Genomic DNA, 26,613 nt, shown 5'->3' with positions numbered 1-26,613 from the left:
TACAATTTCTTTGGAAAATGTTATATTTTTATAAGCTGTTTTAAACATATTTTCATCGAATAAGAAAACAGCTTGTGGTAAAATTTATAACCAAAAGGTTTGTATTTAATGCATGCAATCTGAAGAGTGTGGACATAAGCCAATAATAACTTCAGCACAACTAAGATGGTAGACATACCCATCACCTTCCAGATCACAACTGGAGTGTTCTTATCACAAAAGAGAGAGAAAAGACAAAAATATATATTTTCTATCTGACCTAGCAATTCTACTCCCAGGTATTTCCTCAAAAGATAAGAAAATATATGTCCACAGAAAGACTTTAACAGAAATATTGATGCTAGTTTTATATATAGTAGCAAAAGTCCGAAACAACTCAATGGGCTAGTGATAAGCAAAACTTTATAAATCCACACAATGGAATACCATGTAGCAGTAATAAAGAATGAACCATTTGTCTATGCAACCATATGGATGAAACTCAAAAGCATTATGCCGAGCAAAAGACACTAGACTCACAAAGAATGCATATTGTGTGTTTCCGTTTATACAAAATTCTAAAACCAGCAAAATTTATCTCCATTAATAAGAGGTTAGCGGCTGCCTACTTCCACAAGGTAGGGAAATGAATTGCAAAGATACATCAGGGAACATTTTGAAGAAATGAAAATGTTTTATATTTTGAGTCAAATTTTATATCTTGACCTTCCTTTGGAACAAAAGTAAATTTCACTCAACCTTGGTATTGTGGTTTTGGTTTCAGACCACCACAATAAAGTTAAGACTTCCATAAAGCAAGTCACACAAACGTTTTGGTTTTCCAGTGCATATAAACTTTATATTTATATGATATTATAGCCTACTAAGTGTGAAATAGTTGTGTCTAACAAATGTACATAGCTTAATTTTTAAATATTTTATTGCTGAAAAATGCTCACCATCTCTGACATACAGGGTTGGTACAAACCCTCAACCTGTAAAAACTGCAGTATTCAAAAGGCACAAAAATACAAAGTGTGTCTGTGTTTTCCTGTATGTGTTCCTAATAGTCCTATGGATAGAATGCTTTGGTGATGGCATAAGTAGAGTATGTTCATTTTCCCTCAAACTTTCTGTCTTCTTTCTGTCCCCAAATGGAAACTGTGGAATCCTATACCAAGGTCACAAGTGAGAGGCCTTGTACTAAGGCCACAGGCAAGGAGCCTGGCACCAGGGTCATCTCCAGAACTTACTGAGCCCCATACTCTCTGACTCTGTATGAATTATACTCTGCATCTGGCATTCTTTTCCTCTTGTAACATTTTTCATTTCAGAAAGAAGGCCACAGTTGATAACTTCAGAAAAGACCAGCCCCAGATATCCAGTTGCCTGATGCCAGCTGTGGCTGTTTTGAAATTTTGCAAAAGAAAATAAAGGAAGACCTTGCTTAGGATACAAAACCTCTGCCTATTTCCCAGAGGCAGGGCACAGTTCTTCAGGCGCTAGCCTCCTGAGTTTTGCCGTTTGCCTGGCAAAGAATAAAGCTCTTTTCTGTTTCTCCAAAACATTGTCTCTAATTTTTTGGACATCAGTATACAGAGAGTCAAGATTTTTGTCATCAATAACATTAGCATAATAACACTATCATCATGAATATTCATGTAGCTTTCTGAGTACTTTTTAGACTTTCTTTTTCTCTTTTTCTGTGTGTGTGAGTGTGCACGCATGTGAATATGCACACACAAGCTTGTGCAAGCTTCTGCTCAGGATGTTTCTGTTTAAAACAAAATGCTTTTTATTTCGGTTTCAGTAACCACTTTAAAGCATAGCTCTCTTCTCTTTAATTTCATCATCTTTGAGATGGCCTTTCTTAACGCTTGATAATGAAACCATAACGTCCTAAAGCGTGCCCTTTAATGAATTAAAGGAGTCGTGCGTCACTAGTTATGTGTCACTTTCGTGAGAATTTAAGTGCCACATGAAGGTTTTTGCTTTATGGGTCAGATGATGATCCTTTGTTGAGCAAAGAAGAATATATGTTTTTCTCTTCACTATTTAGCATAACTTCCCTCCTTTCCAGTAATTGTTTTGTGTTTGTTTCCCAGGAAGCAAACTATATAGCTAATAGTATGACTCAATCTTCATCACATGATTACTTTCCTTTTGAGAGATCGACTTAAATAAGCTGTCTTTTACTTCAGAGTAGCTTAACTCTAGTTTGGAGTTGTGTTGTAAAAACTTTTTCTTTTTTTTTTTTTCACATTAAAATTAAAACTTTGAAGAGAGAAGTCATCAAGTATGCAGTCAGCTCACAAGGATGCGAGCAAACAAGAAGCTAATGAAAAGAAGCGAGGTAAGAACATTTTCAGTTGTTCAGAATGAAAGCTCTTTACTGAAATTATGAATCATAACTTCATAACAAAAGTTTTGAAAGTCCTGAGTAGGGTTTTGCAGTTTTTTTCCATCAAGGCAAAAAAAAGAAAAAAAAAAACACTTTTTTCTGTTAAACTAAAATTGGTAATTGATTATTTTGTCCTTGTAATTCAGATTTAGTTTATCTTAATTGATAATGGAGGAAGATTATCCATACTGTAAAATTGTTCAAGATAGGTTCCATTTTTACTAAATATTCAATCAAATCTGTACTTCAAGAGAGGTTAAATATGAACCATAGCCATTCAATGTCTAGAATACATATGTGATATGAAATAATTGGCAAATATTTGTAATATTTTAAAAGATTGTTTATGGGCCATGAGTAGAGTCAAGATAAACTACTCTTTAGAGGTACTTAATAGCAGAGTGATTATCTCCCTCTTCTATTCTTATCTAAGCAATTGCTGGTACCCTAATATTCTTGAGATGTCTCTGGTAATTTTTAAATGGAGAAGGAAAGAAAATGTACTAAAAGAAAAAAAAACCAACAACACAAACCTTAGAAAACAATTTGGTGACACTGGATGTTTTAAATAGAAAGTTCAGAGTAGGTAAGAGCCAAATTCTAAATCTATTAGTAACAGGACAATCTTTCAAAGTTTTTTGAACAGGGGTCCTTAAATAGGTAGAAACAGAGTTGAGGAAAAGAAGCTAAAGTGCATTAAAGAAAGCAATCTGTGATTTAGTGATCATGGTAAGTTTTAAAATTTTCCATTTAGTTTTGTTTTAGTCTACCAGTGTTATGGGCTTCCCAGAGGGTGCAGGGGTAAAGAATCTTTCTGTCAGTGCAGCAGATGCGAGGGACTTGGTTTCGACTTCTGGGTCAGGCAGATCCCGTGGAGGAGGAGATGGGAACCCTCCTCAATATTTTTGCCTGGAAAATTCCACAAGTCTAGAGGGCTACAGTCCAAGAGTTCACAAAGAGTCAGACACAACTGAACACGAACACATGTACACCAGCATTATGCAACAGTCAAAAATATTGTTGCAGTTCATATTAGCATGTATAAATGCTTTATTCCTCATTTTTTTTCACAATTTAATAATTCTAAGGTTAGATCAAAGGAGGTTAGGGGCAATGGGATCAAACATTAGATAACGTGAAAATATCTAAAACAAAGTTTTAAGAGTGTTTTCTACCCACTCATAAAACCAGTGTTAGTTTTTGCTTTATATATCAATAAATAGTGTAAATTTATATATTTTATGTATAAATTTATATGTATCACATAAATATATAAATTAAATTTTATGTAGTATATATAATATCTGCATCACGTGTATGTATTTTGACATTTTAAACACCATTGAAATAGTAATAACTTAGTGTGTCCTGTAATTCATTTCTAAGCTCTTAATATTTTTAAAAATTTTATTTTCTCTTATTCTTTCTGCATATTGGTATTCTGTGATTTTTTTCTATAGCTGTGAGCTCGGAAAAAGGGGATTGTATTTGGTTTTAAATTCACTGGTCACCCTGGATCTTTTCTCTTCTCTCCTTGGAGGAGATCAGAGTCAGAAACAGAGAAATTAGTTGTCAGTGAAGCTTCTCTATGGGAAAAATGATTGGAACATTTAGCTATTTATATTATAACAGGGATGAATGTGGAAATATTTTAGTTACTTTGTTAATTAAATAGATTTTTATTAAGCTGCCCTGGGATTTTTTTTTTTTTTTTTAATATTCCTTCATTGTACACACTGGGCTTCTCCAGTGGCTCAGTGATAAAGAATCTGCCTGCAATGCAGGAGACTCAGATGTGAGTTCGACATTGGGTCAGAAAGATTACCCTGTGAGGGGAGGATGAAGCTCCAGTCGCTGGAAGCTTCGCTCCCTGCCCTACGAGCACACCGCCCCCGCCCCCCTGCCCCCAGGGCAGCAGGCAGCTTTGGGCCTGTGAGGCTTCCTGCCCAGGAAGGAGGCCAGGGAGGTGGGGTGAGGTGCCCATGCCCCCCTCTCCCCAGGCAAGAGCTGGTCTGGGCGCCCCCGGGGGCCAGGGGTGGAGGGAGCCCCAGTCTCCTGTCGGCAGTTGGAGACTGTGGCCCCGCGAAGCTAGCCCTCCTGTCTCTGGCTCCCTGGTCTGCACGGTGACCTGTGACTCTGCCCTTGTGTGGTGATGGCTTTCGTCCGCGGGGATGGCCTGCGTGTATGGGACGTCTTGTGGGGGGCACCGTTTGAGAAGGAGACCCCGCTCCGGGTTCAGGCCTCCCCATTTGCATCGCCCAGACAAATCCCCACTTGGCGTGTGATTTCGGTCTCTCTGTGTGTTTACTGCACTGCATTGGCTGATACGTTACTAAGTACTTGCTTCCATTTAATGGAGGATATCTTTCTATAGTTGGCTTTTTTTAACAACAATTTTGTGGTCGTGATATTGTAATGTTGGCTTTAGAGATGAATTGGATAAATGTATAAATTGGATAAATGTTCTCCCTGGTCTATTTTTAAGAAAGAATTTGAGTGCTATTAGTATTATTTCACACTTAAATGTGGATAAAATTCTTCAGTGAAAAAAAAAAAAAAAGAAAGAAAGATTACCCTGAAGGAGGGCATGGCAACCCACTCCAGTATGCTTGTCTGGAGAATCCCCATGGACAGAGGAGCCTGCGGGCTACAGTCCATGGGATCGCAAAGAGCCAGACACGACTGAAGTGATTGAGCATACATTCATTGTACACACTATGAGCAACTTCTTTGAAATTCATCTTTCAATACTAACTTCATACTGAGAGACCAACACTTTCTGTTGCTTTTGTCTTTTGGATATTTGTGTAAGTTGCAGGTATTAAGGATTGAGTAAAAGAGTAGAAACAAGGAATTTTAAAGATGAAAACTAATTATACTGAGTGTGCAAAACTAGATTTTAAGGCTTGGGGAGTAGGCAGATAAAATAGGGAATAATTGTGTAGCAGATTTAAGTATGTACCCGCATATTCAGAAGTGAAATAAATTTCCAATTCTTTAAGGCTTTAAATCAAACTAAACATCACTCCAAGTTCCTACTTCATTGAGCTGACAGTATATTTAATCTTGGTGGTTGTGATATTGAATTGAGTGGGGCATTCTCTACAGGGTTATATGAACTTTCCCAGATTTTGTAAGACACTGAACTTGAGGGTGAGAGTTTTCAGTTATCTCTTTTCACTGATTACTTAGAAGAAGGTATTTGTTATTGCTGTTCTTTAGTCAAGAAGTGGTGTCTGACTCTTGGGGGATTTTCCAGGTAAGAATACTGGAGTGGGTTGTTATTTAATATTTCCTTCTCCAGGGGATCTTCCCCACCCAGGGATCAAACCTGAGTCTCTTGCATCAGCAGGTGGATTCTTTACCTCTGAGCCATCAGGGGGGTATTTATATCAACATTCATAACCCCTTTGGTTCTAGTTCTGCTGCCTCTGTGCCAATGTAATGAAAGCCACTCTGTTTGCCACACTCATGACATGCATCTTTGTTGAGACTGGTTTTTCTGCAGGTAGGATATCTCCATATGTTCCACAAAGTTGAATGATCTAGTATTTTGCCAACTTTGAGATAGAAATGATTTATATCACTAGTACCCAGAGCATTTCTCATATTAGTAGGATATCCACCATCTCTTGTGGCTTATAAGTATTTCCTCTTTTTAAAGCTCTTTATGATTCTCAAAATACTCCCTTTAATAAACTAGGATTTTCTTTTTTTTTTTTTTTTAACTGGGAGTCACTAATTTCAGCAATCATTCTGGAGAAAAGGATGGCAAAATAGCTGAAGACCTCCTTGAAACAATGAATAGGAAAATGATTTTAAAATAATTCTGCTTAATAGAGCAATAAGTAACCTTCAACTCCTACTTATATGGTAATGAAAATATGGAAATACGGGAACACTAACACGGGAAGGTTAATAAAAGTTTTGCCTATCCCTTCTCCAGCAGATCTTCCCCACCTGCTGGAGAGAGGATAGGCTACCCACTCCAATATTCTTGGGCTTCTCTTATGGCTCAGCTGGTAAAGAATCTGCCTGCAATGTGGGAGACCTGGGTTCAATCCCTGGGTTCGGAAGATCCCCTGGAGAAGGGAAAGGCTACCCACACCAGTATTCTGGCCTGGAGAATTCCATGGACTATATAAAGAGTTGGACATGACTGAACGACTTCCATTTTCTTTTATTTAATTCCTGTTATAAGCCAGACCTGAAAACATAGTACATAATATATCCTTTAATTTAAAAAAAGAGAGATGTTAATGGTCGAGGTCTCTTAAGGTCTGTGTTCTGAAGTCCCAGAGTGTCACTTCTACCACGCTCTATTGGTCAAAGGGAGACACAAGACCAATTCATATTTAAGTGTTGGGAAATGCAGTATGTACCTCATGGTAGGAGAAATGGCATGATTGTGCACCAAAGGGGCGTTGGACAGAGAGAGGCATGATTCTTTGGGGCCGTTTTTAACAATTTGTTACAGGTAGGAAGAAAAACAAAGTGTTAACTGAAAATATGAGAATATAAAACAGTGGGCAAATGATGATCGTACTCGTTTAAAATTACCAGTATTTGGGAGGGAGGTTATATATGTAATAATGGATTAAAAAGATCTATGTGTGGAGGGATATTAACACGAATGATAACACCGGCTATTTCTAAGGAGGGTAAATTTAGATTTATTTTAAATTTAATTTCTTAGAAGGATTTCCCTGGCAGTTCAGTGGTTTAGACTCTAGGCTCCCAAGGCAGGGGGTTCAGATTCAATCCCTGGCCAAGGAACTAAGATTCCAAGTGCTGCATGGTACAGTAAAAAAAAAAAAAAAAAAAAATCATGATTAAAAATAATTATTTCTTTTATATATCCACTAAGGAAAAAATTTATCCAACAAAAAAAGCAACTAGTTCTTCACTAAGTAAAAGACAGGGAGAATCAATTTTATCAATAATTTTATTATCTATCTTAAAGTACCTGCTATAATTTTTTACATTTCATGAAATTTTACATTAAGGACAAATATTTTATAATCACATGAAATAATAAAAAGTTTCATTTCAAGAAACTTGCATACCAGTTCTATTTTTTTCCTTTTCCTAAATGACCACTAACAAAAGAAAAACAATTCCTCATAGAAATTTGTTCTGTTCTACTGAATTTGTAGATTGGGAAACACAGAACTAGAAAAAAAAAGTGACTCATCCAAGTTCCCTTGTTAGTGGTGAAAATCTCAATTCTAAATTTTTTGATTGATTATTCTGTGGCCTTTCAAGTATACTATACTGTCTATCCTTTAAAATTAAACTTTTTATTAGTTATAAAGTAGATTTTCTTAGAAATATTCAAGAAATGTTAGGATGTGCTAATATTTCACCATAGAAGGGTGTTGAAGGTCTGGGGGTGGCTTCAGACTTGAGGAAATTCAACTAGAAAAATCATATATTTGATCCCTTGGGCTGTGGCAGTAAAGTTCATAGTAACATCTGGATTTGATAAAAGTTTCTCATGAGGAATTTCAGCAAAAAGGATAAATGATGTTTCTTTTTTTCTTTTCCACATGACAAACAGAGGAAGTATATTTTGTGTCATCTCCTTGTGAAATAGCGTAAAGAAGTTTGTCAGGTATGGTTTTGAATGCAAATTATGTTTTTCTTTTACCTGTTTCTTAATCTAAGTGGTGTTTTGTTTTGTTTCAGATGTTAAAGACAAGCAATACAAGCAGTACAAGTTTCAGATGTTAAAGACAAGCAGTAAAGGACTTATTTTTGCATTAGCAATATCTGTAGTTATTAATATTGTTTTAATAGGTATTGCTATACATTTTTCAGGTGAGTAAATTACATCCTGTTATTTCTTAAATTATACTTTGTTTTCAGAGCTTCCTACTGTATGATACTTTTCCTTTCTGCCTCAGTCATAATCTTTTCTCATTATTCTCACTCCCTTCCCATTATCCATGATATATATCCGTTCAGTTCAGTTCAGTTCAGTTGCTCAGTCATGTCTGACTCTTTGCGACCCCATGAATCGCAGCACACCAGGCCTCCCTGTCCATCACCAACTCCCGGAGTTTACTCAAACCCATGTCCATCGAGTCGGTGATGCCATCTAACCATCTCATCCTCTGTTGTCCCCTTCTCCTCCTGCCCCCAATCCCTCCCAGCATCAGGGTCTTTGTCAATGAGTCAACTCTTCTCATGAGGTGGCCAAAGTACTGGAGTTTCAGCTTCAGCTTCAGTTCTTTCAATGAACACCCAGGAATGATCTCCTTTAGGATGGACTGGTTGGATCTCCTTGCAGTCCAAGGGACTCTCAAGAGTCTTCTCCAACATCACAGTTCAAAAGCATCAAATCTTCAGTGCTCAGCTTTTTTTTATAGTCCAACTCTCACATCCATACATGACTACTGGAAAAACCATATCCTTGACCAGATGGACCTTTGTTGGCAAAGTAATGTCTCTGCTTTTTAATATACTATCTAGGTTGGTCATAACTCTCCTTCCAAGGAGTAAGCGTCTAATTTCATGCCTGCAATTGCCATCTGCAGTGATTTTGGAGCCCAAAAAAATAAAGTCTGACACTGTTTCCACTGTCTCCACATCTGTTTCCCATGAAGTGATGGTACCATATGCCATAGTTTTCTGAATGTTAAACTTTAAGCCAACTTTTTCACTCTCTTCTTTTATTTTCATCAAGAGGCTTTTTAGTTCCTCTTCACTCTCTGCCATAAGGATGGTGTCATCTGCATATCTGAGGTTATTGATATTTCTTCTGTCAATCTTGATTGCAGCTTGTGCTTCTTCCAGCCCAGCATTTCTCATGATGTACTCTGCATATAAGTTAAATAAGCCTGGTAACAATATACAGCCTTGAGGTACTCCTTTTCCTACTTGGAACCAGTCTGTTGTTCCATGTCCAGTTCGAACTTTTGTTTCCTGACCTGCATACAGAACTCTCAAGAGTCAGGTCAGGTGGTCTGGTATTCCCAGCTGTTTCAGAATTTTCCACAGTTTATTGTGATCCACACAGTCGAAGGCTTTGGTGTAGTCAATAAAGAAGAAATAGATGTTTTTCTGGAACTCTCTTTCTTGCTTTTTCAATGATCCAGCAGATGTTGGCAATTTGATCTCTCATTCCTCTGCCTTTTCTAAAACCAGCTTGAACATCTGGAAGTTCACGGTTCATGTATGACTGAAGCCTGGCTTGGAGAATTTTGAGCATTACTTTACTAGCGTGTGAGATGAGTGCAACTGTGCAGTAGGTTGAGCATTCTTTGGGATTGCCTTTCTTAGGGATTGGAATGAAAACTGACCTTTTCCAGTCTTGTGGCCACTGCTGAGTTTCCCAAATTTGCCGGCATATTGAGTGCAGCACCTTCACAGCATCATCTTTCAGGATTTGAAATAGCTCAACTGGAATTCCATCACATCCAGTAGCTTTGTTCGTAGTGATGCTTTCTAAGTAATGTGATGCTTTGTTCGTAGTGATGCTTTCTAAGTAATGTGATGCTTTGTTTGTAGTGATGCTTTCTAAGTAATGCTTCAGTAACTCTGAAGAAGCTGAAGTTGAACGGTTCTATAAAGACCTACAAGACCTTTTAGAACTAACACCCAAAAAAGATGTCCTTTTCATTATACGGGACTGGAATGCAAAAGTGGGAAGTCAAGAAACACCTGGAGTAACAGGCAAATTTGGCCTTGGAACGCGCTGGTCATAGCAAACACCCTCTTCCAACAACACAAGAGAAGACTCTACACATGGACATCACCAGATGGTCAATACTGAAATCAGATTGATTATATTCTTGGCAGCCAAAGATGGAGAAGCTCTATGCAGTCAGCAAAAACAAGACCGGGAGCTGACTGTGGCTCAGATCATAAACTCCTTATTGCCAAATTCAAACTTAAACTGAAGAAAGTAGGGAAAACCACTATACCATTCAGGTGTGACCTAAATGAAATCCCTTATGACTATACAGTGGAAGTGAGAAATAGATTTAAGGGGCTAGATCTGATAGACAGAGTGCCTGATGAACTATGGAAGGAGGTTCGTGACATTATACAGGAGACAAGGATCAAGACCATCCCCATGGAAAAGAAATGCAAAAAGGCAAAATGGTTGTCTGAGAAGGCCTTGCAAATAGCTGTGAAAAGAGGAGAAATGAAAAGCAAAGAGAAAAGGAAAGATATAAGCATCTGAATGCAGAGTTCCAAAGAATAGCAAGGAGAGATAAGAAGGCCTTCCTCAGCGATCAATGCAAAGAAATAGAGGAAAACAACAGAATGGGAAAGACTAGAGATCTCTTCAAGAAAATTAGAGATACCAAGGGAATATTTCATGCAAAGATGGGCTCAATCAAGGACAGAAATGGTATGGACCTAACAGAAACAGAAGATATTAAGAAAAGGTGGCAATAATACACAGAAGAACTGTACAAAAAAGATCTTCACGACCCAGATAATCACAATGGTGTGATCACTCACCTAGAGCCAGACATCTTGGAATGTGAAGTCAAGTGGGCCTTAGAAAGCATCACCATGATATATATAGTGGGTATCAATGAATGAATGCTTATGAATTATACAATCTACATTAAGGCATAGGGAGATGTAAAGATGATTATGACAAAATCTTTCACCCTGATAATCTGAGCGGCTGAGCTGAACTGATACATAGGTCAGTTTTTGTAGGTAATACCACAGATAGTAGATAGGCCAACCAAAAGATTATGCAAATGTCTGTTGCTCAAAAATTTTGTCAATGATTTGTTGTCAGCTTTACCCAATTTAGTCATTCTTTCTTTCTTTTTTAAATTTTATCCATTTATTTGTTGGCTGTGCTGGGTCTTCGTTGTTGCATGTAGGTTTTCTCTAGTTGCAGTGTGGGAGCTTCTCACTGTGGCTTCTCTTGTGGCAAAGCATGGGCTCAGTAGCTGTGGCACACAAGTTTAGCTGCCTTGAGGCATATGGAATCTTCCTGGGTCAGGGATCAAACCCATGTTCCCTGCATCGGCAGGTGGATTCTTAACCATTGGATCACCAGGGAAGTCCCATTTTAGCAATTCTGATGAGTGTGTGTTGGTACATTTGTTGGTACCTATTGCAACTTTAATTGACATTCTCTTGATGACAAATACTGTTAAGGTCCTTTTCACATTTTGTTGCTCAGTCACTTAGTCGTGTCCAACTCTTTGCAACCCCGTGGACTGCAGCATGCCAGGCTTCCCTGTCCTTTATCATCTCCCAGAGCTTGCTCAAATTCATGTCCATTGAGTCGGTGATGCCATCCAACCATCTTCATCCTCTGTCATCCCCATCTCCTCCTGCCTTCAATCTTTCCCTGCATCAGGGTCATTTCCAATGAGTCAGCTCTTCGCATCAGGTGGCCAAAGTATTGGCGCTTCAGCCACAGCATCAGTCCTTGCAATGAATACTCAGGATTGTTTTCCTTTAGGAAATTCTTTTCACAGTTACTGCTTTTCACATTTACTACTCATTTAACTGCAATATTTTGTGAAGGAATATCCTTACCTTGTACCTGATTCTAGAGGGAAAACCTCCAATTTTTCACTATTAAATAAGAAATTAGCTGTAGGGTTTTTTTGTTTGTTTGTTTGGCAAATAGTCTATCAGGTTGGCATAGCTCCCCTCTATTCCTAGTTTACTGAGAATTTTTGCTGTGAATGAGTGTTAAATTTTTCAGATGCTCATATTGATATGATCATGTAATTTTTCTTTTTTAGCCTGTTGATAAGATGGATTATATTAATGGATTTTCAAATGTTGAATCATCCTTGCAGACCTGGGATAAATCCTACTTTTTCATAGTGTATAATTCTCTTTGTACACTGTTAGATTTGTCTTACCAATATTTTGATAAGGATTTTTGGACCTATGCCCATGAGAGATATTGGTCTGTAGTTTTCTCTCTTTTTTTTTTTTTTGAATGTCTTTGGTTTTGTGGTTAAGATAATGCTGGCCTCATGTAATGAGTTAAGATGCATTCCCTTTGATTTTATACTTTAAAAGAGATTGTAAACAATTGCTATTTTCTTCCTCAGTTGTTTGGCAGTGAACACATCTGAGCCTGTTGCTTTGTGTTTTAGGACATTACTGATTATTAATCAATGTCTTTAATAGATATGAGCCTATTTACATTGTTTATTTCTTCTTTTGTGAGTTTTGGAAGATTGCATCTTTCAAGGAATTGGTCCATTTTATTTAAGTCATTAAGCTTGTGGGCATTAACTTGTTCATAGTATTCTTTTATTATCTTCTGTGGCATGTGTAGTGATGTTGTCTCTTCTATTCTGATATGATTAATTTATCTCTCCTTTATTTTCTAAGTTAACTTGGCTAGAGGCTTAGTGATTTTATTGTTCTTTGCAAAGAAAGGGCTTTTTGCTCTTGTTGACTTTCTCTATTAATTTTCTGTTTTCAGTTTAATTGTTTTTTGCTCTGTGATTCTTATTATTTCTGCTCTGTTTTTCTTGGGTTTAATTTTCACTTCTTTTCTTAGTTTGCTAAGGAAGGAATGTAGATTGCTGATTTTAAAACTTTCTTGTTTTCTAATGTATGAATTCAGTGCTATTTATTTTTTTCTAAGGACTGCTTTTGCTTCTTCCCATCAATTTTGATGAGTTGTGTTTTCATGTTTGTTTAATTCAAATTGCTTTTAAAATTCTTTGTATTTCCTTTTTGACCCAGGTGCTATTTAATAGTGTATTCTTTCATCTCTACATATTTTGGGGATTTCCAATTATCTTTCTGTTATTTATTTCTATTTTAATTCCACTGTGATCAGAAAACATAATTAATTTTTCTTTAGATTTTGTTAATGTTAATAGCTATGTTAACTATTAATTTTAATATTTCATCTTCATTTTCATTTGTATGTTTATGTAAGCATTCAGATTATCTGCAAATAATAGTGGTTTTATTTATTCTATTGAAATCTTTATATCTTTTTATATATTTATATTGCCTCATTTCACTGGTTAATACTTCCAGTAAAATGTTGAGAACTAGTGAGAACTTGCATCTTTATCTCATTCTTAATATACATAAGAAAGTTTTAAATATTTCTCCACTAAGAATGATTATTTATGACTATTCTTAATCAAATAAATATTATTTGATTATTCTTAATTAAATAATTCCTAGATAGCCAAAGAGTTTTATTCTAATAGGACATAAAATGTTATCAAGTACTATTGAGAAATGCTTAGTTTGTCTCTTCTTTCTGTTAATGTGTTGAATTACACAAAGTTTTACAAAATGTTAAAATAAACCTTCCTATCTGGAGTAAACTCAATTTGATCATAAAATATTAACCTTTGTAACATTCTTGAATTAACCTGGCTAATATTTTGTTTACGATAATATGTGCATATGCTCATACAAGGCCGAACTATAATTTCCCATTTGATAACAGTGTTGTCAGCAATACTGAAATTATGTGAAAGTGTTAGGTGCTCAATCGTGTCAGATTCTTCCCAACCTCATGAACTGTAGCCCACCAGGCTACTCTGTCCATGGGCTTCTCCAGGCCAGAATACTGGAGTGGGTTGCCATTCCCTTCTCCAGGGGATCTTCCCAACACAGAGGTCAAACCCAGGTCTCCCACACTGCAGGCAGATTCTTTACCATCTGAGCCACCAAGATTATGCTAGCCTGTAAAACTGAGCTGTAAAAGATTCCTTCCTATTTTGTTTTCTGAAAAAGATTGGGTAATATAGCTATGTCTTACCTAAATGATTAGATGTGTTCACATCTAAAGCCACCTGGACTGGGAGATTTCTTTGTGTGGAATTTTTTTCATTAAAAGTTTTATTTCTTCACTACACAGAGTATTTATTCACATTTACCTTTTCTTTCTCAGTTTGTTGTATTGTCCAGAAATTTCTCTTTTATTCCTACTATTGCTAATTTGTCTGCTTCCCTTTAAAAAGGTGTTTTTCTTTTTTCAGCTAATGTTCTATCTATTCTAGATTATTCAAAATGCCAACAATGAGTTTCTTGACTTTTTTGCTTTAATTTTAGTTTCTATTCAATTGCTTTCTGGTCTTATTTTTTTAATGGAGTCTTTCTACTTTTTACATTTAATTTATCACTCTAATTGTTCAAGATAGCTAATTTAAAAAGCATAAATTTAAACCAATAAATTTTCCTCTAAGATTAAAGGAAATGTACTGTGTGTTTCAGTGGTTAGGATGCCATGCTTTCATTGCTGAGAGTCCGGGTTCTGTCCCTTGTCGGGGAACTAAGCTTCCACAAGCCACAAGGCATGGCCAAAACTAAAAGAGAAAGACCCACAAGCTTAGTTGTATTCATAATTTTTAATATGATATATATAACATATATAAAAAGATATGTAATTACCTTTCATTTAAAACACATTTTATTTCCCAAGATTTCTTTTTTTTTTCCCCCTTTTGATTCATGAATTATTTAGCATTGTGCTTCTTAATTTACAGCCTTTGGTGATTTTTTAAAAAAATTTTTTATTGGAATATGGCTCAATTTTACTACAGTCAAGTGGCTCACTGTTAATGTTTTCAACCTTTTAAAATCTGTTGTTAAAACTTTATTGTCCCACATTTTAGTAAATGTTTTGCATGCTTTTTTGAGAATGTATATTCTGTAGTTGCTGCTCTTAGCTCTGGGTGTATGTCGACTCAATTTTGTTACTTATGGCGTTCAAATGTTATTATTCTTAGACATTTAGACATGGGCTTCCATGATAGCTCAGTTGGTTAAGAATCTGCCTGCGAGGCAAGAGACCCCAGTTCAATTCCTGGATCAGGAAGATCTGCTGGGGAAGGGATAGGCTATCCACTGCAGAATTCTTGGTCTTCCCTTGTGGCTCAGCTGGTTAAAAATCCGCCCGCAAGGCAGGAGACCTGGGTTGGATCCGTGGGTTGGGAAGATCCCTTGGAAAAGGGAATGGCTACCCATTCCAGTATTCTGGCCTAGAAAAATCCATGGCCTGTATAGTCCATGGGGTCGCAAAGACTCACATACAACTGAGCGACTTTCACTTTCACTTAGACATTTGGACCATTGCTTTATCAGTATTTAAGAGAAGGGTGCTAAAATGTTTACCATCTACAGGTACCTGTATGGTATGAGGTGCTTAGGAGTGATAATTTAACTAGTAGTTTTACCTCTATGCACCATAGATCACCAGCATCCCATTTACAACTGGTGACTGGGTCAATGCCTTTAATGCAGATCACATTGGAAAACCAATAGCATATCTCATCCTTAAGGTTCTGTTCCCTTAGAACCACTTTTGATACCAAAAACTGATTCAGTCTGGGAGTGTTCAGAAAAGTAGATGGCACAAATATTACAAGAATATAACTTTATTTTATTTTATTTCTACCATTTCTATATATTTCAAAATGATCACCACAATACAACTAGTTACTATAGAAAAGATTTTAATATAAGAACTATGCATGACACAATTGGAAGGAATTGTGAAGAGATGATATGGAAGGCTAAAGAGGAAATAGTCACTAATGATTTTGGCTTAAAGCACTAGTATGTTTGGAGAAACCCAGGTGCGGAAAGTCTAGAAACATCTAACTGCAGCAACTACAAAAGGAAACTCATGAAAAGGCTTGTGAACTTCCTATGCACAATGCCTCCAACAATAATGAATTCTGCTTCATTTTCATCTTCTAAATTTCATTATGAGTTCTTTCGGTTGATTAACCTGGAACCACACAATGATGGTGGTATCTAGTTACAACCGGAAACCGAGTGCAGGTCTTGTTAGTTATATAGTGTTTTATTATTTTTATTGCTTTCTTAGAGGTTAAAATCTATCCTAGATTTATAACAGTCTAAAATAAATCAGTTTTTTAGTACCACCTGATTTTGTTATATTTTATTATACTGGAAATGACAAAAGTGACTTAACATGTGCGAAATCACATTGACTGCTCTAGGAAGGCCATGAATCAGTGAGTTTGGAATTGAAAGCAATGTGAGTGTCCTCTCACATTCTGAACTGTTCTCATTTAACCTAACATGAAGTCGATTTTCAACCGGCTATGGGATACACATGCAATTCTGGCCATAAGCATCATCTTTTTTGTCACAATCCTGTCCTTCTTCAATGATCTCAAAACACAGTGACATTATTTCATCTGATTCTTAAAATATGTATTTATCTCTGCTCTAGTTAAAGAAGATAAGGGTGCTCGGTATTTCTGCTCAGATAATTGGATTGGTTTCCAAGATAAATGCTACTATTTTTCTGAAGAAGAACAAGATTGGAATTCAAGTAGATACGACTGTTTGTCTCAAAATGCTAACCTAGTTTTGATTACCACTACAAAAGAAAAAGTAAGTGATTTAATATGCATTCCTTATCAATTGCATTAAGTAGAGATACTGGAAGTATTCAAATTCCATTATGGTCTTTAAAGCATTTCAAACTTGCCTGTTTATATATGCAAAATGTCGAAGAAGTTTAGAACATGCCACAGGAGATACAATTGAAAAAGCTAGTGATATTTTGTTTGGATAGTTTAAGACTCTGATCAAGTTGTAGACTTGATAGATAGCTTTTCCATTTTAAGGAATAGGAATAGAAGAGCTTTACACTATTTGGAAAACTTTTAAAACCCTTGAAGAAGAAGGATGGAATTCTCCATTTCACTTCCTTGGTGGAAATTTCCTCTGGCTAATCAATCTTGCTTTCCTGTCTTTCTCTGAGATCTCATGGCAGCCTCTGTCAGAGTGCTGACTATCAACAATGCAATAGATGTAATTGAAAGTTTCCCTCTAGGCTGAAGTTATGAGTTTCCAGTGGCCAGATCGCCACCATATTTTATCTGAAATTGTATCCATTGCTGTAGCATATAGGCAGGTACAAATTGAAAGGTTAATGAATCTTTGTTCAGATGGAAAAATGCAATAAATAAAGAGAATCTCCAAGAGCTTTAACAAGAATGAGACCCTGTACCTCTGCACTTATGAAATCTGTTCTTTCCCTGGGTGACTTACGTGACAAGTATATTTTTTACTTTTGCTCCGTTTCTTTAAAAGTAAAGGGTCAATTTAAAAGGTAATTAACTGCATTAAAATGTGTGTGTGTTCTTCCCAGATGACTCAGTGGTAAAGAATCTGCCTGCCAATGCAGGAGATGAAGGAGAGGGGATTTCCATCTCTGAGTCAGAACAATCCCCTGGAGAAGGAAATGGCAACCCACTTCAGTATTCTTGCCTGGGACATTCCACGGATGGAGGAGCCTGGCGGGCTGCAGTCCATGGTGCTGCAGAGTAGGACACGATTGAGCGATTAAAGCAGTAATACAAGATTGTTTAAATGTACGGCAGCACAGTTGTCAACATTGTTAAAAGAACTGTGTATTACTTTCAAGGTAAACAATGTATAGTTATGCAATCTGCCTGACTGGTTCAAATTTAAATAGATACAAACAGCTGCTGCTGCTGCTGCTAAGTCGCATCAGTCCTGTCCGACTCTGTGCGACCCCATAGACGGCAGCGCACCAGGCTCCCCCGTCCCTGGGATTCTCCAGGCAAGAACACTGGAGTAGATTGCCATTTCCTTCTCCAATGCATGAAAGTGAATAGTGAAAGTGAAGTCGCTCAGTCGTGTCTGACTCTTAGCGACCCCATGGACTGCAGCCCATCAGGCTCCTCCATCCATGGGATTTTCCAGGCAAGAGGACTGGAGTGGGCTGCCATCGCCTTCTCCGAGATACAAACTAGGCTGGGGCAACTTATAAATCAGTGTAGGGAAATTAAACCATTTTGGAAGCAAGAAAAGACAGAGAAACCTGAATAAAATGTGAAAAGCTAGATATGTTAAGAGTAGACATACCAAGTCAAAAAGTAAGATGCAGGCTTAATTTAATACAAAGAGCTTCTGTAGCAAATGGTTTCACTGGTGAATTTAACAAGACTCTTAATATGAACATTCTGAGAAATCCTTAAACAGCCCTTACAATTCTTTTTGGGGAAAAAAGGCTAACAAAGCAGGAGGATGGGAAAAAAAAAAAAAATAAGTGACAAACAGAATGATGTTGTTATTGCATATGGTATCTGTGAAGAAGAAGTAATGAAAGAAACTATAAAAGAATTTTAAAAGGCTATTTTTAAATGATTTAATTAAAATATTACAAATGTTAATTTAAATTGCAAAGTATTTTCTTAGTTAAAATGAGATGAAGCTTGCTTCATGAAAATTTCACCCTATTTATTTGCACCTATTTAGAATTACCTTGTCTTTTTTTTTTTCATTTATTTTTATTAGTTAGAGGCTAATTACTTTACAATATTGTAGTAGTTTTTTTGCCATACCTTGTCTTTTTAACAAGCAGCTCCATAAGTTACTCTTTATTAAGCAAATAATGTTCAATATTTTTCATAGGACATTTCCCTGTACCTTGTCACTTCCCAGTTCCCTATCATCAAAAACACAGCTCCACATCTTCATCCAATTTTTCCAGCTATTCAGTGCAATATATCCTGTTGATTTACAATACATACAGCCTGTCTTGCTTGTTTGTTTTTCTGCCTTAAAACAAGCTCTTCGTAAGCCTAGAACATGAATTGTCCTTTTCTCCCTGGATTCTGTGTTTGTCATGGAATCTTTTACTTTTTCGAGATACACCTCTTACAGTGCATCCTATGTGACAGTCTCCCATAAAGACTGGGACGCTTCTTCTATAAACTAAAATTTCACCCTGTATTTATTATACTCATAATCTTCTCAGTTAGTAGAATGTTTTCTAACTCGAAGTTTGCATGGATTTGCTCCCTCTACAGGAAACCCTGTGAATCCAGGGACACTGTTTTCTTAATAGATTCCTTTGGAAACCCATAGCTTGTCTCAGTGAATTGGATTTTTTTTTTCAAATAAATTCATGAAATGCTATAGAAGATGGTATATTAAAATGCCAAGGTTATTGGCATCACTGTTACCAGGTAGGAATGGACCACAGTGTTGTTATCTGTCATAACTCCTTTGTATTTATATAAAACTGAAATGTGGAGTGATACAAAGTCAAGTTTATGGTTTTGCAACTATTTTGGGGCAGGTCGACTCAGTGACTTTCTGTGTAGAACATAATTTTATAGCACGAAAGTCTCTAAGGTAGGAAAAATTTTCAACATCAAATGAATAAGGAGAAATATCAGAAAAAAATAAAAATTTCCCCCCGAATGATGTCTTTAGAAATGTAAATAGTTGGTAAAAAAAAAAAAAAAAAATTGAAATTTGGGAATTAGGTTCTAAAGGAATAGGATACATGAAAGATGTGTGTGTGTATGGGTGTGCAAATGTGATAATTGGAAGAAATGTTGAAGTAAAATGTTGCATTAAATTCAATATACTAGTATTTACTGGGAAGTAACAAAAAACATTATAATACATATCAGATGATTAGGAAGTCTGTGTAAGAACTCAGTTGAAAAGTCTGGCTTTCTAGGAGTTCACAGACTAAAAATCTTGGAGGAATAGAGTTTCATACTGAATATTTATCAATTTGGAATCAAACATGTCTTTAAAGAAAATTTCTCTGACAAATTTCTCTCTTTGTTTCATAAATGAGAAAATTGAGGGTCAGAAGGTAAAATACTTTTTCACAATCACATAGCTATTTTCTAGTGAAACTAGGATTTGAAACTTTGTCACCTTTCTTCTCACAACCTGCAAAGCAAGAAGAACACAATAAGTTGTAGTGACAACTGACAAGTAAAATTATGAATTTTATTTTGTCTCTAAAGCATTTTCTTAAGCGATTCAAGTGCACTTCTGATCACTGGATTTGGCAAGACATGACAGAAAATCTAACGGGACAATGGGTGGATGAAAACATATTTAACAAAGGGTGAGTGTGTTTTTTCTGGGATTATTTAAGTTTAGATAGTGCAGCTTTCTGGGCTTCTCAGGTAGCTCAGCTGGTAAAGAATTCACCTGAAATGCAGGTGACCCAGGTTCAATTCCTGGGTTGGAAAGTTTTCCTGGAGAAGGGATAAGCTACCCACTCCAGTGTTCTTGGGCTTCCCTGGTGGTTCAGTTGGTAAAGAATTCGCCTGCAATGCAGGAGACCTGGGTTTGATCCCTGGGTTGGGAAGATTCCCTGGAGGAAGGCATGGCAACCCAATCCAGTATTCTTGCCTGGAGAATTCCCATGGACAGAGGAGCCTAGTGGGCTACAATCCATGGGGTTGCAGAGTCGGACACAACTGAGTGACTAAGCACACACACAGTGCAGCCTTCTAGAACCTGTACATTAGTGTATTTCTGTACAGTCCTTGATTGGTCTGCATGTTGGAAAAGTGGAGTAAGGATTAGTGTATCATGTATTGACTGGTTTCAAGAGTCAACCAGAGAGGTTGGAAATCAAGATATGAGAAAAACAAATATTGTATGTTAACACATATGTATGGAATCTAGACAAATGGTCCTGATGAATTTATTTGCAGGGCAGGAAGAGAGACACAGATGTAGACAGTGGACTTATGGACATAGCAGTGGAAGGAAAGGGTGGGACGAATTGAGAGAGTTGTATTATGCTTTACCCTCTGAACCACAGACGGCCTATATTTACACTACCATGTGTAAAATAGATAGCTAGTGGGAAGCTGCTATATAACAGAGAGCTTAACTCAGTCCTCTGTGATGACCTAGATGGATGGAATAGGAGGTGGGAGGGTGGCTAAAGAGGGAGGAGTCTGTATACATATAGTTGATTCATGATGCTGTAAAGCAAAAAATAATACAACATTGCAAAGCAATTATATTTCAACTTAAAAATGAAAAAAAAAGCTATAAGGGAAAAGACTTTGAAAGTAAAGACCTGAGATTCACATACACAATAAAAGTAGACTTTTTCATGATTTTACCCTATTTTCTCTAATCTTATGTCTATTTCACAAACTTCATGCTATCTGTTTGCTGACAAGTTTCGCAGTTCAAGGTAAATTTGTTTATTTTAACCTGTTTTTATTTGCACTGATAGTTGCAATTTAACCTGGGCTTCATACCTCCTATTTTACAACATGGAGAATTGGACCTAAAAAGTTGAGTTCACTGCATATATGACCCAGTATAAACACCCCAAATTGTGACTGCCACACACTTAGGAATTTAGTTTATGCTAGAATTTCTCAATAGCAGAAAAAATTGACATTTTGGACCACATCATTCTTTCCTGTGTCGAGGGAGCACTTTCTTGTGCACAATAGGATGTTGGCAACATCTCTGGCCCCTACTCATGAGACAGTAGCAATTCCCCCTGCTCCGCTCCACTTGAGGCAACCAAAAATGTCTTCAGATATTTCCAAGTGTCCTTTGCAAGGACTGGTGGAAGGCAAACTCACCCCAGGGTTAAGAACCATTGGTTTCTACAAATTGATGACTTTACCTATAACGTGTAACTTAGTTTAACAAATAGATTCTTGGGAGGGAGACTCCTTTGGTCCAATTTGGTACAGACATCTTAACCCTAGCAAGAAAGGACTGTGTAACAGCATACTTTTTCAGAGCTCTAGACAGATAATATTTTTTCAAAAGGTGTCACTGACCAAGAGAGAAGTCACAGGACTCCCTAATGCATACTGTTTGATTCCTTTATTGTAGGATTAATATGACAGGGAATGAAATATGTTTTTACCTTAATGAAGATGGTGTTGCAGCAGCTAGATGCTACACGGAGAGGAAATGGATTTGCAGGAAAAAAGTGCCCTAAATCAGTTTCCGACAGTGGACTTGACATCCAGAAGTAAGATGGTTTTAATACTTATCAACTTTTTCCCTTTCCCTTTGTTGAAATCTCAACATTTCACTGCTTTAATATTATAGCCTGATGACAAAGCTGGAGGATTGTGAAAGTAATTTTCTTATTAGTTTTCTACTTTTTAAATGGTCTGGATCTTTGCTTATCTATATCAATTTTAGAAGAATCATGCATTTTACACAATCTTTAGGTTAATTTAGGTTGTATTTATATATTATTTTCTTATTCATTTACAATGTGTTTCTTGTATTGATTTTTGTCTTACATAACTTATAATTTTTCTAAACAGTTACTGCATAGTATTTATTATATGTGTCTATTATGTGTATCTATTGCTTTTGCAATTATATACTTTTATTATCTTTTAAAATAGTTGTTTTTATTAGCAAGGTAACTCTTTTGGGTATTCTTGTTCTGTTCAACATACTTTCTGACAATTCATAATTTTCTAATAATTTGTGGATTCATTTAAATACTGGAAAACATAACATCTACTAGTAACAATTTTATTTTTCCTATATTGTAAAAATTAATTATTTCTTGTATAGTTAAAAGGGTGGAATTTCCAGCACGATATTGATGGTAAAAATTGTTTCACATTTTAAAGAAAATGCTTCTGATATGTTAACATTAGTCGTGTTGTATGTAGTTTTTTATAGCCTTTTCTTAAAAGTTAGCTTGGTTCTTTTCTATTTCTATTTGTTAAGAGATTTTTTTGTGTGGGAAGAGACTTCATTTTCTTGTATGCTTTTGTTTGCTGCATCTGTTTCAATCTTGTCATGGTTTCTATTCCTATTCTTTTAATGTAGTGAATGACATTTTAAATTTTCTATTGTTAAGAGACTGCTTTACATTCCTAGATAAAATTCAATTTGCTCATGATGTGATATCCTATTTATTTTAGATATATTCATTTTGATATTTATTTTCTAACACTCTTGAGTGTGATTACCCTAAAATTTTCCTTAGGAAAGCATGGATTATAGTTTGAATAATTTAGTGATGACATGGTTGAAAATGTGCTGCTTTACAATTATGCTATGAAATTGTGAATGATAAATTTCATTTGTCTTGAAAATTCATTCCTGCTCACATTTTCTGCATATATTTTCTTTTTTTTTTTTAGATATGCACTCGTGATCTTCACTCAAGGGCAGTAGGAGCCTTTGAGAGAGCTGCTAGAAAAGAGTACTCATGGACATCATGACATAATGATGTTACCAGCGTTGAAGACTGGTGCTAGAGAGCTGCAGCCTCTAGAAGATTTATATTGTTTCAATGAAATAAAAATCTCATTTTCTCCTGATAGGAGAAATAAAATTTAAAAAGACACATTTGACAATAACAAAGTCTGATATTATCCCTGGCTCTCAACAGGAAAGGGGCTTCCCAGATGGCTCGGTGGAAAAAGAATCCACCTGCCAATCCAAGAGTTGCAGGGGACATGGGTTCAAACCCTGGGTCGGGAAGATCCTCTGGAGAAGGAATGGCAACCCACTCCCGTATTCTTGACCGGAGAATCCCCTGGACAGAGGAACTTGGTGTGCTCCAGTCCACAGGGCTGCAGAGAGTCGGACACAACTGAGCGAGTGAGCACACGTGCCCTGAACAGGAAGAGGTAGCATCTGAGCACTGTAAACAATCTGAATGCACCCTCACTGGATGAGCCTGTGTATAACCAATTCCCTTTCCCCACTATTCTGAAGATTTTTTGCTAAATAATCACGCTCTTCATGGGCTTATGAGTTTTATGATGCACTTACGCAAGGTGTTTGTTTGAAGAAAGACCCTACCACCCATGTTTGCCCTGGATCTCAGACCCAGGCAGAGTCCTTTACAAGCCCAAATATCCAGTAATCAATAATTACACAGGGTCTTTGCAGTTGAGGGTAACTTAATTTATGTAATATCTATGAATATTTACGCAATCTATCCCATGGGATAGAATTAATTTTTGTAAACTTCTGAAAGTGAAAGTGAAGTCCCTCAGTTGTGTCTGACTCTTTGTGACCCCATGGACTGTAGCCTACCAGGCTCCCTGGTCCATGGGATTTTCAAGGCAAGGATACTGGAGTGGGTTGCCATTTCCTTCTCCAGGGGATCTTCCCGACCCAGGGATCAAATCTGGGTCTCCCACATTGTAGGCAGACACTTTACTGTCTGAGTTATGTATATTGTGTGTAGACTCAAGAAATTTCCTCTTCCTATATCTTATGAGGTTGAACTATGAGCCTAAAATGTTGTGTTGCCATTCTATTGCTCAGGACCTCAGACTGTGACCTTATTGGAATTTAGGGCTGGGGTGAGTGTAATAGTGAAGACATCATTACTATAGGCCTCAAGCTCTTTAGCACCAGTGGTGTTATAAGAAGAGGAAATTTGGAGTCAGACAAAACTCTTAACAAAGGGAAGACAATATGAAAACAAAGGGAAAAGACAGCCAGCTGACTGAAGTGATATACCTGTAAGTCAAAGAGTCCTAGGTATGGCCAGCCATTATGAGAAGCAGGAAGAGGCAAGAAAGGACTGTCTCCTAGAGCAGTCTGAGAAACCATGACCCAGAGGACATATTGATGTTGGGCCTTCCAGGCAGTAGCACTGTGAGACAATCAATTCCTGGTGTTTTAAATCATGCAGTGCATGGCACTTTGTTATGGCAGCAGTAGCATTAATACATTGTATTTCTGAAACTGTACAAACCCCTGTGTCTTTGTTTTTAAAGTAAAAGACTGACTCAAGAATCAATGATTGATTCATTTTTTGTCAGTTGTTTCATGAAGGCTGTCTTTCCACATTGCTTATAGTTTCCTTTGTTGTGCCAAAGCTTTTAAGTTTAATTAGGACCCATTTGTCTATTTTTTGTTTTTATTTCCATTACTCTGGGAGGTGGGTCATAGAGGATCTTGCTGTGATTTATGTTGAAGAATGTTCTACCCATGTTTTCCTCTAAGAGTTTTATAGCTTTTCGTCTTACATTTAGGTCTTTCATCCATTTTGAGTTTATTTTTGTGTATGGTGTTAGAAAGTGTTCTAGTTTCATTCTTTTGCATGTAGTTGACCAGTTTTCCCAGCATCCCTCGTTGAAGAGAGAAATGTGAAGATGTAGAAACAAAGGCTAGCTACTGGGCTGGGGAACTGGTAACAATTTAGATTATAATTCAACCACATGGCAGAATCACTGAACTCCTATTTCTCTGAAATATATAAAGGCATGGCACACATTGCTAAGATATTTTTACAAGAAGCAGACCCCCTCCAAAAGAAACTGCGAATTATGAGAGCATAGACTCTAGACTGGTTGAAACCGGAAAATTGATGATGCTTGAAACTTCACCTTGATGCCAACCAATCCAAGAAATGTCCATGAGTTGGTCACACATTGCTCCTTGAACACTATAACACTCCTCACTATCCCACTCCAGGGTGGGTCACACAGTCTTGAGTGCATTAGTCCTCTGTGGCCCTCTTTGCCTGGCAGCACAATAAAAGTTACTCTTTCCTACTTCAACCAAAACCTGTCTCTATGTTTCTATTCGGCACCAGAGAACACAGGCAGAGTTTCAGCAACATTATCAACATCAGCTTCTTTTCATTTCTATGTTTCATCTTTTTCAGATACAAGCATAACCTAGAATGTCCACTGCTTCTTTCAGGAAATGTATTTTAAGGAAAATACATTCTCTCATCATTTCAGTCCAGTCAAATCTAGTTTTGTCTATCACTCGACAAAAGTGAATAAAAGCAGCCCTCCCCACGTCACTTCTATCTTTATTGCTATATCCAATGAACTTGCTTCAGTAAATAACTCCCATGTCCTCTTGAGCACCATTTCCTTTTCTTTCTTACTAAAGAATAGTAGATTTACAAAATTAACTTCAAATGTACAATATAGCAGTTCAAAATTATTATACTGTGTATGTATAGTTATAGATGCAAAGAACAAATATGTGTTTGCCAGGAAGGAGTGGGGGGAACAGATGGAAAGAAATAGGTGAGGAAGAGTGGGAAACCGAAACCTCCAGCTACAAAATAAATGAGTTAAAAGCATGAAACATACAGTGCAGGGAATATAGTCAGTAACTGTGTAATATATTTCAAGCTGACATGCCGTAACTGGTCTTATCATGGTGATTAGTTTGAAATCCTTTGTCTTGCAATTAAAGTACTATTCATGAAATAACTTCATTGTCTTTTGAAACATTCATACAAAGCCCAGTCTTCTGTGTGTGTGTGGCAAGGGGCCTTCTGACTAAAAATATGTGGTTCACTGTGTGAATATTTCACTACCAAATTAGCTTAGCTTGATATTTTCAGTTACTCAGGAAGTTCCAACCTCAAACGGTTGACTATAGTCTTAGTTCTCTAACAAAAGCTGGAGGTAAAATGCATGATTTAAATATGGTAGAGAAAGATGTTTTCCAACTGTGTGGATTGCAAAACGAGGTAAGAATTTGGGCTG

At 36.7% G+C, this 26,613-nt stretch overlaps 3 protein-coding genes across 11 annotated transcripts in view; 2 read left to right on the top strand and 1 right to left on the bottom strand.

Annotated features, from left to right (window-relative positions):
• The window catches only part of KLRF2 (killer cell lectin like receptor F2), a 45,687-nt gene that overhangs the window by 18,369 nt on the left and 705 nt on the right, over positions 1-26,613 (bottom strand). The window lies entirely within an intron of this gene.
• On the top strand, positions 1,947-23,486 carry LOC133043738 (C-type lectin domain family 2 member B-like). Of its 3 annotated transcripts, XM_061124917.1 has the most exons (7): positions 1,951-2,332; positions 7,941-7,994; positions 8,069-8,200; positions 16,566-16,729; positions 20,140-20,243; positions 21,998-22,139; positions 23,281-23,486. In XM_061124917.1, the coding sequence occupies exons 3-6, from the start codon at positions 8,107-8,109 to the stop codon at positions 22,104-22,106; spliced, it is 471 nt and encodes a 156-aa protein (XP_060980900.1). In that variant the 5' UTR covers positions 1,951-2,332; positions 7,941-7,994; positions 8,069-8,106; the 3' UTR covers positions 22,107-22,139; positions 23,281-23,486. The 3 variants fall into 3 exon arrangements, 2 of the variants coding, with proteins under 2 accessions (XP_060980899.1, XP_060980900.1); XM_061124916.1 differs by lacking the exon at positions 7,941-7,994 and having other exon boundaries at positions 1,949-2,332; XR_009689763.1 differs by lacking the exons at positions 7,941-7,994; positions 21,998-22,139; positions 23,281-23,486 and adding an exon at positions 19,180-19,338 and having other exon boundaries at positions 1,947-2,332.
• LOC133043739 (C-type lectin domain family 2 member D11-like) overlaps positions 26,482-26,613 on the top strand; it is a 37,477-nt gene continuing 37,345 nt past the window's right edge. For all 7 annotated transcript variants that reach the window (XM_061124927.1, XM_061124922.1, XM_061124921.1 and 4 more), the window contains exon 1: positions 26,482-26,597. The gene's annotated coding sequence lies outside the window, so the exon portion shown is untranslated. The remainder of the gene's footprint in view (positions 26,598-26,613) is intronic.

This window comes from Dama dama, chromosome 22 (genome assembly GCF_033118175.1).
Source record: "Dama dama isolate Ldn47 chromosome 22, ASM3311817v1, whole genome shotgun sequence".
Taxonomy (NCBI): Eukaryota; Metazoa; Chordata; class Mammalia; order Artiodactyla; family Cervidae; genus Dama; species Dama dama.
Note: the sequence above shows the minus strand (reverse complement) of the source record. Positions and strands in the feature narration are given on the sequence as shown.

Coding starts and splice junctions, on each gene's coding strand:
- LOC133043738 (XM_061124916.1), top strand. CDS start 2,278: ATGCAGTCAGCTCACAAGGATGCGAGCAAACAAGAAGCTAATGAAAAG. Junction 8,201..16,565: donor TATTGCTATACATTTTTCAG/GTGAGTAAATTA, acceptor TCTCTGCTCTAG/TTAAAGAAGATAAGGGTGCT. Junction 16,730..20,139: donor TTACCACTACAAAAGAAAAA/GTAAGTGATTTA, acceptor TTGTCTCTAAAG/CATTTTCTTAAGCGATTCAA.